The sequence below is a fragment of the Poecilia reticulata genome, chromosome 2, assembly GCF_904066995.2.
Source record: "Poecilia reticulata chromosome 2, P_reticulata-male-v2, whole genome shotgun sequence".
NCBI lineage: Eukaryota > Metazoa > Chordata > Actinopteri > Cyprinodontiformes > Poeciliidae > Poecilia > Poecilia reticulata.
In genome coordinates, this window is record NC_088831.1 from 16,866,656 (window position 1) to 16,881,792 (window position 15,137).

Consider the following 15,137-nt stretch of genomic DNA (forward strand, 5'->3'; position numbering starts at 1 on the left):
GATGTCCTCTGCTATTTATGCTCAGTCGAGAATGTCATTGGATATTTCTGTCCCCTCTCCTTGTTTCAGCTGATGCTGAAAGACAACCTGCTTGCCGTAGGCCCAAGACCTTTGGTTGACCACTGAGATTCTATGTGACAGCCACATATGTGTTTGTCTCTTCCTACTATTACTGCCTCAGCAGCACTCTCATAATCGCCACATCGTAGCTGCAGGGATTTGCCAGGGATTATAGATTTCATACCAGCTGTTGGAGCCAACTGTGACGTTTACAGTCAGATAGAGTTTACATGAGAGGTTCCTAATATGATCAGGATGGTCACTCGTCCATGCACTCCAACCTTTGGATTCCACCACCTGTCACCTGAAAATATGAGTCTGGTATTTCGGTTTTCCCTTTAAAAGCAAGTTCATAACATTTAAAAATATATATCTGTATCTGACTGGACACTTCTACAAGAATTAGTGACCTGATCAGCACATTTAAAGCCCAAATCAATACCTAAAGCGCTGTTTTGGGGTTCCCAAAGCAACTGTGCTTACAATGCAAAAAGGCTTCTTAATTAAACCAGCAGTGCTGGGTAAAAAATAATGTTGCTTATAGGAAAAACATACCACCAACTCCATAAACTTTGAAAACTAAATAACACAAATTGCTCAGATAGTTTTTCATATTTTAATTCTTATAATTTATAGCATTTGTGTACATGTTATTTCTGGAAGAGTAAACTACTAAGTAGTTAAATATAAATTTGCATGCTTATGCCGAGTTAGTACAATTATGATCCAATTTGCCGTTTGAGAGGACAGAAACCCAGGATGAAGGCTCGTGTTGTTTTGTAGATTTGACTCCCAGTACGTTTCCACTGCTGCTGGCCCTTTAACAAACACGTCTGGCAGCGATGATTGAAAAAAAAAATGTGAATGAAATCCAGCCATTCATAAAAATAGGACGCTGCTGTCTCATGATTGGTCAAACTGCATCTCATGAATAAGTCATAAACCAGGGAGACGCTATTGGCTGCGTGTTTGACGGGCGGACTCGACTCACCAATCAGCGTGTGCCTTTGCGTGCCTCTCGAGCGCAGGGGAAAAGCGCCGGGCCATTACAGAAAAAGCTCAGTCAAGTTTTGTGAGTCGGAGGAGAAGCTTCAGTAAAGCAAGTGCGTAGACGGGTTGGCGGCTCTCGACACGTTGTACTTTTATTTGGATATTTCTATTGCATTTTCTCGACACACAGGACGTTTAACATACAGGCAAAGGTAGGCTGCACTGTTTCATTTGAGAGAAGCGTGTTTGTGAACCTTTTTTTTTTTTTTTTTAGCTTCGTAGTTTTTAGACAGCGGACAGACGCAACGCTTTGATTTGATTTACATGTACTTTGTTGTCGACTTGTAAAAGTACAGTTTATCGCAACGTGTTGTGTTTTAACTCTGGTCTTATATTTTATATTTTACCAATGTTTCTGTTCGTGTTTTGGCTTTGGTTTATCTGTGCGGTTGGACGGCTGGTCGTGATTTTTATTATTTATTAATTTTTTTATGAATGGATGGACCCGTCCCCCCCCCCCGCCCCCTCCGTCTCTGTAATTCCACACGGATCGAGTTTCACTTCATTGAAGAAAACAAGAGGGTTGGGTGGGGGGAAGGGCGGGGGACAGTAGGTGTGTGTGTGTGTGTGTGTGTGTGTGTGTGCGTGTGTGTGTGTGTGTGTGTGTGTGTGTGTGTGTGTGTGCGTGTGTGTGTGTGCGCGCGTGCGTTTGCGTGTGTTTTGTTGTGAGCAGAGTGAACTTAGGACCCCCACCGCCACCGTCGGCTTAAACATAGAAGTTTTACAGGAGAGGTGACTTTTTCTTGTTGTTTTGTTTTTGCTGAATATTAGTTCTTTTCTGTCGCGTGAAGCTGCGGCTGCTTTCGGGAGACTGTGGCGCACTTTTGATCTTCCTCAGGTTCGGTTTAAAGCGGATGCTAATGACTAATTGTGCTGCTGAGGTTAGTGTCCGATTTATTTGAATAAAGGACTATATTTCATTGTTTTCGATTACTACTCTTGTTCGGATCTAGTTTAAAATTAGCGGTACTTTGACTGGTTATACTAGAGTCGCCGCAGAATACAGTTTACGATTTGTGAAAAGCTTACTCATGTAAACCCGTTTTTAGCCCACCGTACATGGGGTCCCGTTTGTGTTTAGTCGAGCCGTGGAAGGATTCCTCAGATAAGCCCAGTGTAATTCATACCCCAAACAGAGATGAGTAATACTTTAATCTAACCAACATGCTTCTTGATAACGTAATAATAACCCTTTGAGTAGCTCAGCACCGACTTGAATCTAACTGACCATGTCTGGAAGGTGCTAAAGATTAGGGCAATGGCAAGGAGGTCCCAGCTCATCAACAAAGATACCTTTTTCAATAAACACCAGTCGATCAACAATTCCAAGACCTATCTATATTTGGTAAATTAGCCTGACAAATCTGCGTAGCTTTTGTTCCATTAAACACTCACCTTGTATTTGAACCAGAATAGTGCATAGCTGAAGTATTTTTATGCATTGACTGAGAGATTTTGTAGCAGACTGTAAAGTGTTAAGTCAGGATCATGTATGAAATTTAGCAATTGTGCTATTACATATTTACATGATAGAAATGATTTCTTCTCAGGAGACCAAACATAGAGTTAAACAACATAGAGTTAAAAATCCAAGGAATTAACAGAAACTATTTGTTTAATATATATGCAATATATTAAACTTGATCATTTACAGAATAGCATAAACTGTTGGTCAGTGTGTTCATAGACTCGTCTGACATCTGTCTCTTTTCTAGCAGGACTCCATCTAAAGTGGACTAAATGCCAAAGTCTTGAAATTTTGACTTTTTTATGTTTTACAGATCAGAAACTTTATTAAAAAGAGATTCTGCAATCGGTGTAAAATTGATGCCTGTCACGATAACTAATTTTGCTGAATGATGAATTGATAATCGATTTATATTGCTTTTTTGAGACCATTTTCAAGTAATATTTTGCTAATAGTATGATAATGCAAGTTTTCCCTGTCAAAGACTAATAAAGTTTAATTTTGCAAAGAACACTCCACCCTGGAACTGGAGGTCATTTTAAATATCCAAAATAAAACTCAACAACCAAAAACAATTAATAAAACACACACACACACACACACACACACACACACACACACAAAACAGAAACTGGAAATAAAATGGATTATAATGTCTTTGTAAACAAAACTGCCCTTGAAAAAAATAGCAATAATTTTTTAGCTCATTTTAATTTGTCATGCAATTAACAGATTAATTGATAAAATGCGGCAGGCTTGGTAAAATCAATCATTCCTGGTCTGAGTACAGTGGAAGTATTTTAGTTTCTGAATAGCCCCAAACAAAACTGGACTAAATTCCTTAAAACTGTGAAATTGCCCTTTAATCATATCCTGAATCTGATAAACACATTCATTATAATACTAGTATGTTTTGTATAATTCACTTCTAAAATACAGTAACAATAATTCTGTTATATGTCTACAGAACATCCTCTGGTCCAGCCATGCTTCAGGTTTTGATTTCCTAATTGACTCTCTTTTTGTTTTTGTTTTTGTTTTTTTTTTCCACATGACCCAGGAGTCAAACTAGTGAAGCAATATTCGGCTACAACTGAAGTTTTGTTCCAAGCATCGCTCCACCGGGTCAGTGCGGGGCCCTAACGTTCTGCTTAGTAGCTGTAATTGTTGCCCAGTGGCCATCCTTTATTCATCATCCATTACCAGGAGATAGAGGACTGAGTCACAGCGCTGCGCTGGGTGAGGACGCAGCTGCGCTACAACCCGGCGAAGCTTGCAGTGCTGTGTGTTTAAGGCAGCCGGCCGGGGCTTCTGGTCCTGCCAGGTGTAACACTGGCATCGTCACCCCATGACTTCCTCAAGCCTTTTCCAGGCGTTAATCAGCCCCGACCTGACTTTTTTTGGTCTGGAGCTTTGTGATGTAGCGCTCGGCCCACATTCTGCTGAGCTGGAAGCATCTCTAAGGGTTTTCACTAAAGATCCTGGAAGCTGATTACAGTGGAAAGGAGCTGCTGATTATATAAGCGCCTTGCATGTGTTCCTCTGTTTGCTGGTTAAACACAGAGCTGAAGGAAGAGGGTGGGTTTGTTGTAGCATCACAACAGAGCTCCATGTAATGAGGCGTCATTCTGCGTGGGCTGAGGTCGTACGTCAAGGTCAACCAGAGCGCAGAGGAGTTTTGGTACCCGGAGATTTGTTTCACCTTTCTTTGTTTGTTTTTTTTTGTCCCAGCTTCAGCGAATCCACACGTGGCTGCCTCCGCCTCCCTCCCACATTGGAAGTGCCATCCCACAGATAGCATGGACAGATTCTACGACCAGCAGGTCCCATTCATGGTCCCACCCAGTGTAAGTGGACTTGCCTCGCTGCCAGCCTCTCACATCGGCCCCATTAGCTGATGGAGGTGGTGTCTGCTGCTGCCGCTGCTGGTCGTCATGGTTTCTGTTCATCTCTCTCAGAATTCTGCAGCAGACGACTCGCCCAACACCCGACCACTGAACGACAGGAAGAGGAAGTTTGTGGACACAGAACTCGCCCAGGACACAGAAGGTGAGAGCTCTGGTCCCTTTTTTTTTCTTTTTGTTTTTACGTCTGATGACCAGCAGTTAATGTCTTTCACCCTTTGACTTTCAGAACTCTTTCAAGATCTCAGTCAGCTGCAGGAGATCTGGATCGCAGAAGGTAGGCTCACTCCTCTGGGCTGTGGGTTAAAAAGTTCAGGCAGCGGTTTGGAACATTAAACTTTAACTGGGTTAGAATGTCCAACGTTTTTATTTCTCGAGCTGGCAAGCGGAACAAGAAGAGCAAAGTCCTTGAGAGGATAAAGGGCTGACTCAGACCGTCTTTGTCTCTTTCTTGCTTCACTTTTTTACACAAATTAGTCACAAGTGTGTCTCCACTCCAATGTGTGTGTGCGTGCGTGCGTGTGTGTGTGTGTGTGGAGTATTGACATTTGTGTCGTCTTCCTGTATCTCCACAGCCCAAGTGCCCGACGATGAGCAGTTTGTCCCAGATTTCCAGTCGGAAAGCTGTAAGTACCTGGGCCTGCCCCGTCTGCATGCTCGGCTTCCAGCTCTGGATGTTTAGACTTCCTCGCCCCCGGCTCCGACCTTTTCCCCTCCGCCTCCTCCATTTTGAGTTTAATCAGCCGAGTGGCATGGGGCATCACATGAGCCAAGCTCTTAATCTGATTTCACACAGTTTCACACTCAGATCCCTCAGCTGCTGCTAGATTCCAGTGGTTGGAGCTGCTTTGGAGCAGTCCTCCTCGTCCCCCGGACTCCAGTTGCCCCTCCCCTCTACTAAAACCTGCTTTGAGCAGCTTGTTGACACGTTTGAACCAGAACCAGTGGAGCTTCACTGGCCCTCCTCTGTCGCTGTGAGGCGTGGGAGGTGATGACAGGGTGTGGTTGTTCTGGTTAAACTAACCTCCAGCTTCACAGTCCTGTTTGTGTTTCTGTACAGCTGCTCTTCCAGGCTGTTTGTACAGGTAGATTCACACTGCATGCAGTAAGCTGACCCCTACGGTTGCCACGGCATTATCCTCGAGCTTGTTTCATTAGAACTGCATTATGGGGTGCTGTTTGTGAAGTTACACAGTACAAAATGAACAGCAATAGTTTGGTTTATTTAGTCATATAGAAACAATGTGGATGTCCATTTTTTCAAAAGTTATGTTATTCATACATTTATAAAAATTACAAATAAAGTTCCAAGCTAAATATTTAATTCACAAATTTTATATTTAGTTGATGAACTAAATATTTAGTTTAAATTAAATATACATTTTCCAAACTAGACATTTCATTTTAAACTAAATATTTAGTAAACAAACTAAATATTGTTTAGTTTGTCAACTAATCCATTTGTTTCAACTGAAACAACTAGATTGTTTCAGCTAAATATTTAGCATGATGACTAAATATTAAGTTAGCAAGCTAAATATTGTCATTTGGAGTGAAGTTTTTGTTTGTCCATAAATATTTAGACTAACAGCTAAATGTTTAGTTTGGACATTTTCATGTCTAGTTTGGAAATTAAATACTTGGTTTGTGAATTGAACATATAGTTAATGGTTAAAATGAACACCTACATTTTTTTCTCTATGACAGGCTAAATAAACCAAACTACTGCTGTTCATTCATTATTGTGTAACTTTATGAACTGTATCCCATAATGCATCCTGTCACAGGCTTAGTGTTTGCCATCTGTCAATACTAAACCTAGCCCCCCGTCTCTTGGGTGATATGTCCTTTGGAGTGAAGTTTGTTTGCCCATCATGCCTAATCTCCGGGTTACTTCCACCTCGGCGTGAGGCGCACACACAGGAGCTCACATGCTCACGTTGGCTCCACTCAGGTCCATCATCCTGCTGGATAATTCATTCAGCTCCTGCAGCCGTGCTGCTCCAGGATCCAGTTTCTCTGTGGCTATTATGTGGCGCCCCGGAAACTGCAGCCGATCCACAGAGCGCTGCAGCCGGTGTCTAATGGTTACAGCACAACGACTAGCAAATCATTCAGTGCCATTAGATTACAGCTGCCCTGATTCATGAGCGCTGCTATTGGCCAGCCCTAATGGGAATCAGATGGGAGCTCTGATGGTCGTTGCATGTTGAGCGCAGCTCCCGTCATGCTGCGGTGCAGCGTCAGCTGTGATTGGAGCAGATGATAAAGACCCGCTAAGTGTCTCTGTCAGTCAGGGAATCCAGACGCTGGCCATGCGTCCATTTAGCCGTCAGTCCCCAAACGCGCTGCAGATAGCATCTGTTGATGGCTGGAGCTTATCTGATGCTCTCCATTGTCTCCTGTGCAGTGATGTTTCATGGACCTCCGCCAACCAAGATCAAACGAGAGCTGACCTCCACCAAGGACCTGTCCCCCTGCCACCAGGACAGCAGTCCCATGCCCTACGGAGAGAAGTGCCTTTACAGCTACAGGTATGACCGACTCCGTCTGCAGAGCGCCCTGAATGTCATCCAATCAGCTCATTCCTTCACCTCTTCATCCACAGTGCCTGCGATGGAAAGCCAACCCCTGGATTCAAGCCATTGACCCCCCCCTCCACACCGGTCTCTCCCTGCCTCCCCACCAGCACGGCTCTAACGCAGACCCCGCCTCCTCATTCCCACACAGCCAATCAGACCCTGGTGCCAGCGCAGCGTGCACTACAGCAGCCCCCCAACCAGCAGGCCGTCCTGGGGCACAGCCCCCCCTTCGCTGTGCCCTGCGTTCCCCTCAGCCAGGATGCTAACAGCTTCACACCTGAGCACAGGTGAGCCCCCCCACTCTGTACCCCGCTGTGTCCTCACAGTCTCATTTCCATGTCTTTGTGAGCCGTCCTTCAACACAGATGTCCTCTCCTCTGTGTTTAGGTTCCAGAGGCAGATGTCAGAGCCATGCATACCTTTTCCCCCATCTGAGAGCCAAAGCCGCCCCCAGTTCCTGGCCACGCCCCCCAGCAGCACCAGCCTGCCACGTGACGGCCGCCCTCCCTACCACCGGCAGATGTCAGAGCCTCTGGTGGCGGTACCTCCCCAGGGCTTCAAGCAAGAGCTCGTCGACCCTCGGTACAGCGAGCAGGGCGTGCCTGCCATGGTGCCCCCCCATCAGGCCGCGTTCCACCCCATGGCCATTAAACAGGAGCCTCGTGACTTCTGCTTCGACTCTGGTGAGCAGCAGTGCTCTGACTGCGGTCTTTGTGCATTGGGGGGACTGGGTGAGGAATGTGCCTGGCCATGTTTGTTCTTGGCATCAACACATGACTGTGAGTTTTAACATGCAGCAGCGGCCTGGACACGCAGGTGCTGTTTGTCCCGCCACAGTCAGGTGTGCTGGTCAGGAGGAGCCTCAGAGCAGCTAGTAAATATGTTTCCTACCAGGTTTCAGCAAGTCAAATTTAAGACTTCATGAGAAGTTTTTAATGCCACCTTGAAGACCAAAAGAACTGTAAATACAGGGATTGTTTGGTGATCCTGCTGCATTACAGTCAAGCAGAGCAAAAATTGTGATATTTTTGGGGTCTCATTGTGGCTCTTGGCAGGACCTTTATGCTTCTCATTGTCATACTGCATCTATAGCCTTATCTATCTACAGCCTTAAGCCCTGTGGTGTCAAGGTTAGAAGTTATTTTGCACAGCATGCACCCAGCTTCACATGGTTGGCAACATGAATGAGTCAGTGGCAAAAACAAACAAATAAATAGGAGTTAAAAGTTGATGACACACAGGAGGCGACGCCGCTGCCTCTCCATTCATTTCCTATGGAACTTGAATGATGAGGCCACAATCACTTGCTCTCTTACAGGCAAACGACTGATGCCATTCAAGCAGGTGAAATGTTGAGCTCATACACAGACGTGCGCACGACAAGACGCTAGAAAGTTGAAAAGAGTTCAAACTGTTGTGGCCGTCGTCGGTACTGCCTCCTGTGTGTTGGTTCTCACCCCAATGGCAATAATTTTCACTTGTTGCTGTCATTTATCAGGCCCATCATCCATGATAGACACAAAGCCACAGCTAACTGGTTATCTAGCAACAACATATTAGCCGCCAGTTACCAGTGGCCTCAGCCATCTTGAGCAACAGAACGCAATGAAGATCTGCACGCAACTCAAACTTTGGCCAGACAGAAAAGTCCCACAAGATAAAAGAAGCTACATGCAGTATACAAGATTAAACCGTCCTGTCATGACAAAATTTAAGACCTGTGATTAACATGTGACCAACATACAGTATTCTAATGTTATTATGGCTTTTTAAGACCTTAATTTTAGCGTCATGAATTTAAGGTTTCTAGAACAGATCCAGGCTGGCGTCCTCAGAGAGACGCCCTTCAGTTGATCGTTAGCATCAGGCCAAGTTCTCTTCTCTTTTGAAACGGCACATGAGGGAGCGCACGGTGCCAGTTCTTCTCCTTCTTGCAACAAACAATCCTGACAGAGAGGCCGCGTGCTGGCATGGACGCAGCCAGAGTGACTGGCGGGGGATGGTTGGACCCGGACGCCCACCAGCCCAGCTGTTGTTCTGGCCCTGATGCATTTATCCCTCCCTCCCTCTATGCTGAAGCTCAGAAACTTTTCCCTCACGCTGACTGATTTGTTCTGATTTGCTTTGTGCTGAGTGCCTGTGCTGCCCTGTGATGTAATGACAAATCCTCTTATGGCCTTTAAATACTCACGTCACTACAGCGCCGTAGCTCTGCATGGAGGGAGCACACGTCAAGCTCCTCAGCCAGGAGCCAGTTGTCCTCTCAGCATGAGCACAGCGGTCGAGGAAGTAATAGGAAAACTTCAAATTGATCACGAGTGGACAGGAAGTGGTCCTAAAGGCTGGAGGGGAAGCTTCCTGCCGAAAACAGGCACTCACCCTTAAGAGGGAGAGGTCTCATGCTACTGATTGTCATTGAGACTTAAAACAGAAAGGATGCAGCTAATCCTATTGAACTTCACCAGTCAGAAGACATGTGAGGGCTGCTGTGTGCTCCATCTGCAGGTGGTCCTGCACAAATGAAGCCTGCTTCATCTGAGCCTTTAATCCCAGATTCTAAACCTGCTCTCCTCTCTGTTTTGTTTCCAGAAGTGCCAAACTGCCAGTCGTCCTTTGGGAGAGCAGGAAGCTTCTACCAGAATCCCCATGATGGTGAGCAGAGCCCAGTTGTTGTCAGTGTGTGTCAGAAGTGTGTGTTATTTCTTGATGTCCTCTATGACCTTGAACCTGGTGGCTCATGGAGCTGCTGAGAGAGCGCCATCAGCAGCAACACACACATCAGCATTTGGCCCTGGCTCCTGGGAAGCTGCTGTATAAACTGCTTAGCAGGCAGCTAGCCTCTTTAGCCTGAATGTACACTCCATCTGATTCATGCTGCCTTTCCTCTTGGTTCATTTCAGGCTACTCCTATGACAGAGATCCACAGCTGTACTTCGACGATACATGTGTGGTTCCTGAAAGACTAGAAGGTAAAAATCTGCTCTGTTTTTCAACAAGCTGCTCAGGGATGAGACTGATACTCAAAGTCGTAAAAGAAGCCCTGTTCTGGGTTTGCTAGAAGCCGTTTGGGGAAGACACTCAGATCAGACAAGGACAAACTCATTAGCATACATAAAAAAATCTACACCATCACTACACATTGTTTTCACCACACAATTGTGCTGGTGGCAGCGTTGTTCTCTGATGGTAGATCAAATCAGAAATATGGGTTAGAGTGGTCCCCCCACCTCAGAATAATGTTCTTCTTTGCGTTAGTGTCCATACCATCAAGTGGAAGTGGTTGTAACTTGTTGGTTAGTGATGAACACGGCTCTGTGCATAATGTCCAGCCAGTGCAGTTTGTCGTCCATCTGGTAGGAATGTCTCACCAAACTGAGATGCAGAACATTTCTGATTCACACATGCCTTTTTTCTTCTTCTTCCTTCTGCCTCCTCTTCTACTTCTCCTTTCCTTCACTCTTTCCTCCGTTTGCAGGAAAAATAAAGCAGGAGCCGTCTGCTTACCGTGACGGCCCTCCCTACCAGCGCCGCGGCTCCCTGCAGCTCTGGCAGTTCCTTGTCACCCTGCTGGACGACCCGGCCAACGGACACTTCATCGCCTGGACCGGCCGCGGCATGGAGTTCAAACTCATCGAGCCTGAGGAGGTCGGTGCCTGCTTCCTGCCGCCATGTTTGCCCCTCTACCTGCCAACGCCCGATTCTTACGTGTGTGTGGTGTGTGTGTGTGTGTCCCGGTGGTGTGTGTCAGGTGGCTCGTCGTTGGGGCATCCAGAAAAACAGACCCGCCATGAACTACGACAAGCTGAGCCGCTCACTGCGCTACTACTACGAGAAGGGCATCATGCAGAAGGTAAAGGCACGTTCCTTTTTCTTCTCTCATTGCTCCAGTTTTCCAATCTTCCCATCCTTGAGTTTTCTGTAGAGATGCACTCATCCAATATTAATTGAAATGAGCATTCAGCTTTTTATGCACCACAAATCTGGAACAAACTCCCACGATATTGCAAAACTGCTTAAACACTTAGTGCCTTTAAATCTAGACTAGCCCCCCCGCCCTGTTTGGAGTTGCTTTTGAAACATAATGGATTAAGAATTTAATGATGGCACTTTGACTAAATGTAATGTTTTAATTGTTGATTCTATGTTGCATGACTTTGTGTTTTTATCATGTAAAGCACTTTCAAATGCCTTGTTGCTGAAATGTGCTATACAAATAAAATTTTATGTATTGATCAATCAATATCTGTATCGGTACTAAAATTGAAAACAATATCTAGATCAGGTATCATGTCAATGCGGAGATCCATAAAGGCGGATCTTTTCAGTCTAATTCTATATTTAGTTTTCTAAGTGATGTCATTTTTTACTATTATTATTATTATTATTATTATTATTATTAATCAGAAATCCTAATTTGACTTTGTGAATCATTTGAAAGAATGTTTCTTGCACTTTTTCTAAATGTTTGACCAAGACAGTCATCCTGTTGTTGGTTTTTCAGTTTCTTTATTATTTATTTTACATTGGCTGTTCTACTCCTAACTGCACTGACTGAACAAATTAAAGCTGTGTTGCTTTTGCATGTTTGAACAAGCTATTGGTGTATTTGAGTGTGCCGTACTGGTACAGAGTTATCAAGTACATTTCTAATTTTGTTTAAAAAAAGAAAAGTTTTAAGTCGATTCTGGACTGTCTTTCTGCATCGGATCAGCTGACACTAAGCCTCAGATATCTCTATCGGAAGTGAAAAAAGTGGATGGGTGCATCCCTACTTTCCTGCTAGAATCACATTTCTACTGAGGATTTGGGGTCTCTTTCTGCTCACACCCAACATGTGATCCTCAGGTGGCGGGCGAGCGGTACGTCTACAAGTTTGTGTGCGATCCCGAGGCTTTGTTCTCCATGGCGTTCCCTGACAACCAGCGGCCCAACCTGAAGGCAGACGTGGATGGCCTGCCGGGCCTGGAGGACGACACCATGCCCCTCACCCACTACGACGACGCCGCCCCCTATCTGCTGGAGGCCGGGGAGCAGTGCGCCGCCGCCCTGCCTTTCCCTGACGGCTACGGCTACTAGCCGGCTCGCACGTGTCCGGATGCACAACACACACGTACATGCAGACACTCCCAATGTTCCTCCTCATACCAGCTCTGAAAAATCCACAGCTGGAACCTGCAGAGCTGCCTGGAGGGAATGACCTCTGCTCGACCTCTGCCCCCTGGAAAATCCCTCTGAGGCCTCCGGAAGCTCGGAGGAACCTGCATCTGTGAGGGGAGGGAGAACTGGACTCTGTAGCTCCAGAACTCTGCACTGCAAGGCCAGGGCTGTCGTTGCCACGGAAACCGAACAGCGAAAAAGTCAAAGGCCACCATTTTGGAGTGGACTGACAGACCTCGAGAGTGGTTGTCCGTCTGACTTTGTGACAATCCGTTTTCCTGGGAAGCAGCCAATCATGAGCTCTGTCCTGTCTAGAGTTGCCTTTCTGGGTTCCCTGTTTTCATGTCTCCACATTCGAAATCCAAGATCAGCGAAAGGGCTTGAATTCACACAAAGACAAACACACTGTAGATAGAAGAACACCGTCTAACACTCCGGCTGTTTTCCCGTCTGTCCGGGCCTCAGCGGGCCTCACCGCTCCACTCTGTAAATGTTCTTTACATCTATGTAAGAGATTTTAATATGCTGAACTCTGGTGTGTGTGTGTGTGTGTGGCTCACTCCATCACTGTGGGAATGTCTCATGTCCAATAAAGAGGGTTCCTTTCTTTCCCCCAATCTATCTGGGTGCTTGACGTGTTGGTCATTCCTCTGATGCACCAGTATGGCAGGGGCATCAGGGCGCTGCATGCAAACACAACCTGGGGCGTGGGGGCACCGGCGTCCTCCGGGACCCCTCTGTGGACCTTCATCTTTCTGCTTGCTGGAACCACTCCATTGACATATCTCTTTACTGGATCTGGACAAAGAAATTTGTTTATATGCTTTTTTTTTTCGGAATTCAGGCAAAGACAAACTTATATAAAGTATATATTTTTGCTATAAGGCTGCATTGGTTCTGATTTAAATGTGTAAGCTGTACAGTTCAGGCTGTAATGATGTTGCTACTACTGCTGTTGGGCTGAATGACAACGTGTTGTTTAGCTGTTAAAGCTACAACGTGTAACTTTTACAAAAATGTTGTTTTTTTTTTTGCATATTTGTTGAAACTGTCACTATGTCATGACCGTGTAATTTGAGACGGATGTGAAAAGACTGATCTGCTCCACCCCCCTGAGCTACTATTGCTGTCTGAAGAAATGCACCACTCCCAACCAAAATCAACCAATCAGAGCCTGGAGGAGCGCTGTTGATCATCCTTATCTACTTGCTGCTCAATCTGCTAATGGTGGAGAGACAACTTACCATTTATCTGCTGTCATCAGTAGCCGTGCCAACTAGTCTCAGCATTCATGACAAGCTCTGTTGTGGTGAACCAGCGATAGTGTAGCAGAGCAAAGGGGGAGGGTGACTGACAGCGCTAAGACCCTCCTCCTTGCTCTGATTGGCTGTTTCTGACAGAACAGTATGTTTCTGTAGATGACAGCAAGTCCATAAGATTTTCTGTCCCATATGATCCTGTAACAACATGGTGATAGTTTTAACAAATATGTAGACAAACAAAAAAACAGTATTTATAAAAGTTACATACTGCTGCTTTAAACTGTGAGAAAGTGGAAAAGGCCAGAAATCCACCAGAGGTGGATGATGATCTCATCAAAGGATCTGTGTTTGTACAGGCTCTCCCTTCACCCCGCCCCCCTTCCCATCTCCCCTTCCCTCACAATGTGTTTCTTACACTGCTGAGTTTCTGATGATCTGTACTGGGTACAATAAAAGCTCCTTGATGCTTCACTGCCTGCAGAGCTGTTGTTTCATCTTTTGACCCTCCTCCCCCTGCCAGCAGTCAGCTGACTGACTCCTCAGGTTTGACCTGCCTGATTTCTGGGTCACATGCCTCTCCTCACCGCTGCTCATGCATTTCTGGGTAAATGATTACTCTTTGTGGTAGAGCAACGTCTGGTGAGCCAACTGCAGAAGATAAGTTCAGTTTCAAGCCCGGCTCACACAGCGTCGGACTCTCAGAGGGGCAAGAAGGTCTTGTTTAGTTACTTTGATGCACTTTTATACCTTGCTTTTTTATCTCCACAAGCACCATAAAGCCAACAAAGAAGGGCCAAACATGTTTTGAAGCTAATAAAATATGAATGAGTTGAGGGAGAGCACAGAATAAGCTATAAATATTGAAGTATCAAAAGACAAGTGCGGGTATAGAAGGAGGTTAAAGAGTAATCTGTTCTGATAGCAGCATCTTCAGAGGCTGAAGTTAGACGGTAATTTGAAAAGGGCAAAGATGGTTCACTAAACTTTCTTCCTTTCGTCAAAGGAAGCAACTCTTCTCTTGATTTTGAGCTACAAGAAACAAGCAAGTTATAACACTGCTGTTAACAGATCTACTCAAGTAAAACTAGCACTACTTCAACATATTTTTACTCAAGTAAAAATTTAAAATTGCTTTCCAAGAAATTAGTGAAGAGTAAATATACAGTATATTCGGTAAAAAGACCACTGAATTAATGAGTAACTGATCATAAAATAAAAAACAAAAACACAAAATATAAAGTTACCTGCACGTTTTTGCAGTCTAAAGAAAATGTTCACGTTTTCTTTAGACTAGCAAATAATGTTACTCTTCCTGAAAAACATTCAGGATAAAAAACTTAAAAACACTTTTAAATATTAAACTTTACAATTAATACTTACAGCATGTAGTATTTAGGAACAAGGTAATGTAGTACCAGTAACAATATGTAGTGTTTACTGCGTTTTATTGATCTGAAAGTGACCCAACAGGCTCAGCAGACAGAAAACAACATTAGAAAAGTCACATTTCAAAACAAACTGTAGCTTTGAGTCTCAGACATTTTGGTTAAAATATGTTTGTTCTTTCTTAATTGAAGTTACTTGTATTGGAGAGAGTATCCATCAATTTTACTAGCATTAGCTCATCATAATATTTAGTAAAAAAGTACATATT

At 44.7% G+C, this 15,137-nt stretch overlaps 1 protein-coding gene across 4 annotated transcripts; it reads left to right on the forward strand.

Moving 5' to 3' along the window:
* Positions 1 to 1,108: 1,108 nt before the first annotated feature.
* etv5a (ETS variant transcription factor 5a) lies at positions 1,109 to 13,952 on the forward strand. 4 transcript variants are annotated; one of them, XM_008437910.3, is made up of 13 exons: positions 1,109 to 1,262; positions 4,310 to 4,425; positions 4,537 to 4,627; positions 4,712 to 4,759; positions 5,058 to 5,108; positions 6,893 to 7,016; positions 7,091 to 7,351; positions 7,452 to 7,747; positions 9,654 to 9,716; positions 9,965 to 10,033; positions 10,540 to 10,709; positions 10,813 to 10,920; positions 11,910 to 13,952. In XM_008437910.3, the coding sequence occupies exons 2-13, from the start codon at positions 4,378 to 4,380 to the stop codon at positions 12,138 to 12,140; spliced, it is 1,560 nt and encodes a 519-aa protein (XP_008436132.2). In that variant the 5' UTR covers positions 1,109 to 1,262; positions 4,310 to 4,377; the 3' UTR covers positions 12,141 to 13,952. The 4 variants fall into 4 exon arrangements, with proteins under 4 accessions (XP_008436132.2, XP_008436150.2, XP_081454941.1 ...); XM_008437928.3 differs by having other exon boundaries at positions 1,110 to 1,262; positions 10,813 to 10,914; XM_081598815.1 differs by lacking the exon at positions 1,109 to 1,262 and adding an exon at positions 1,818 to 1,842.
* The last annotated feature ends 1,185 nt before the right edge of the window (positions 13,953 to 15,137 follow it).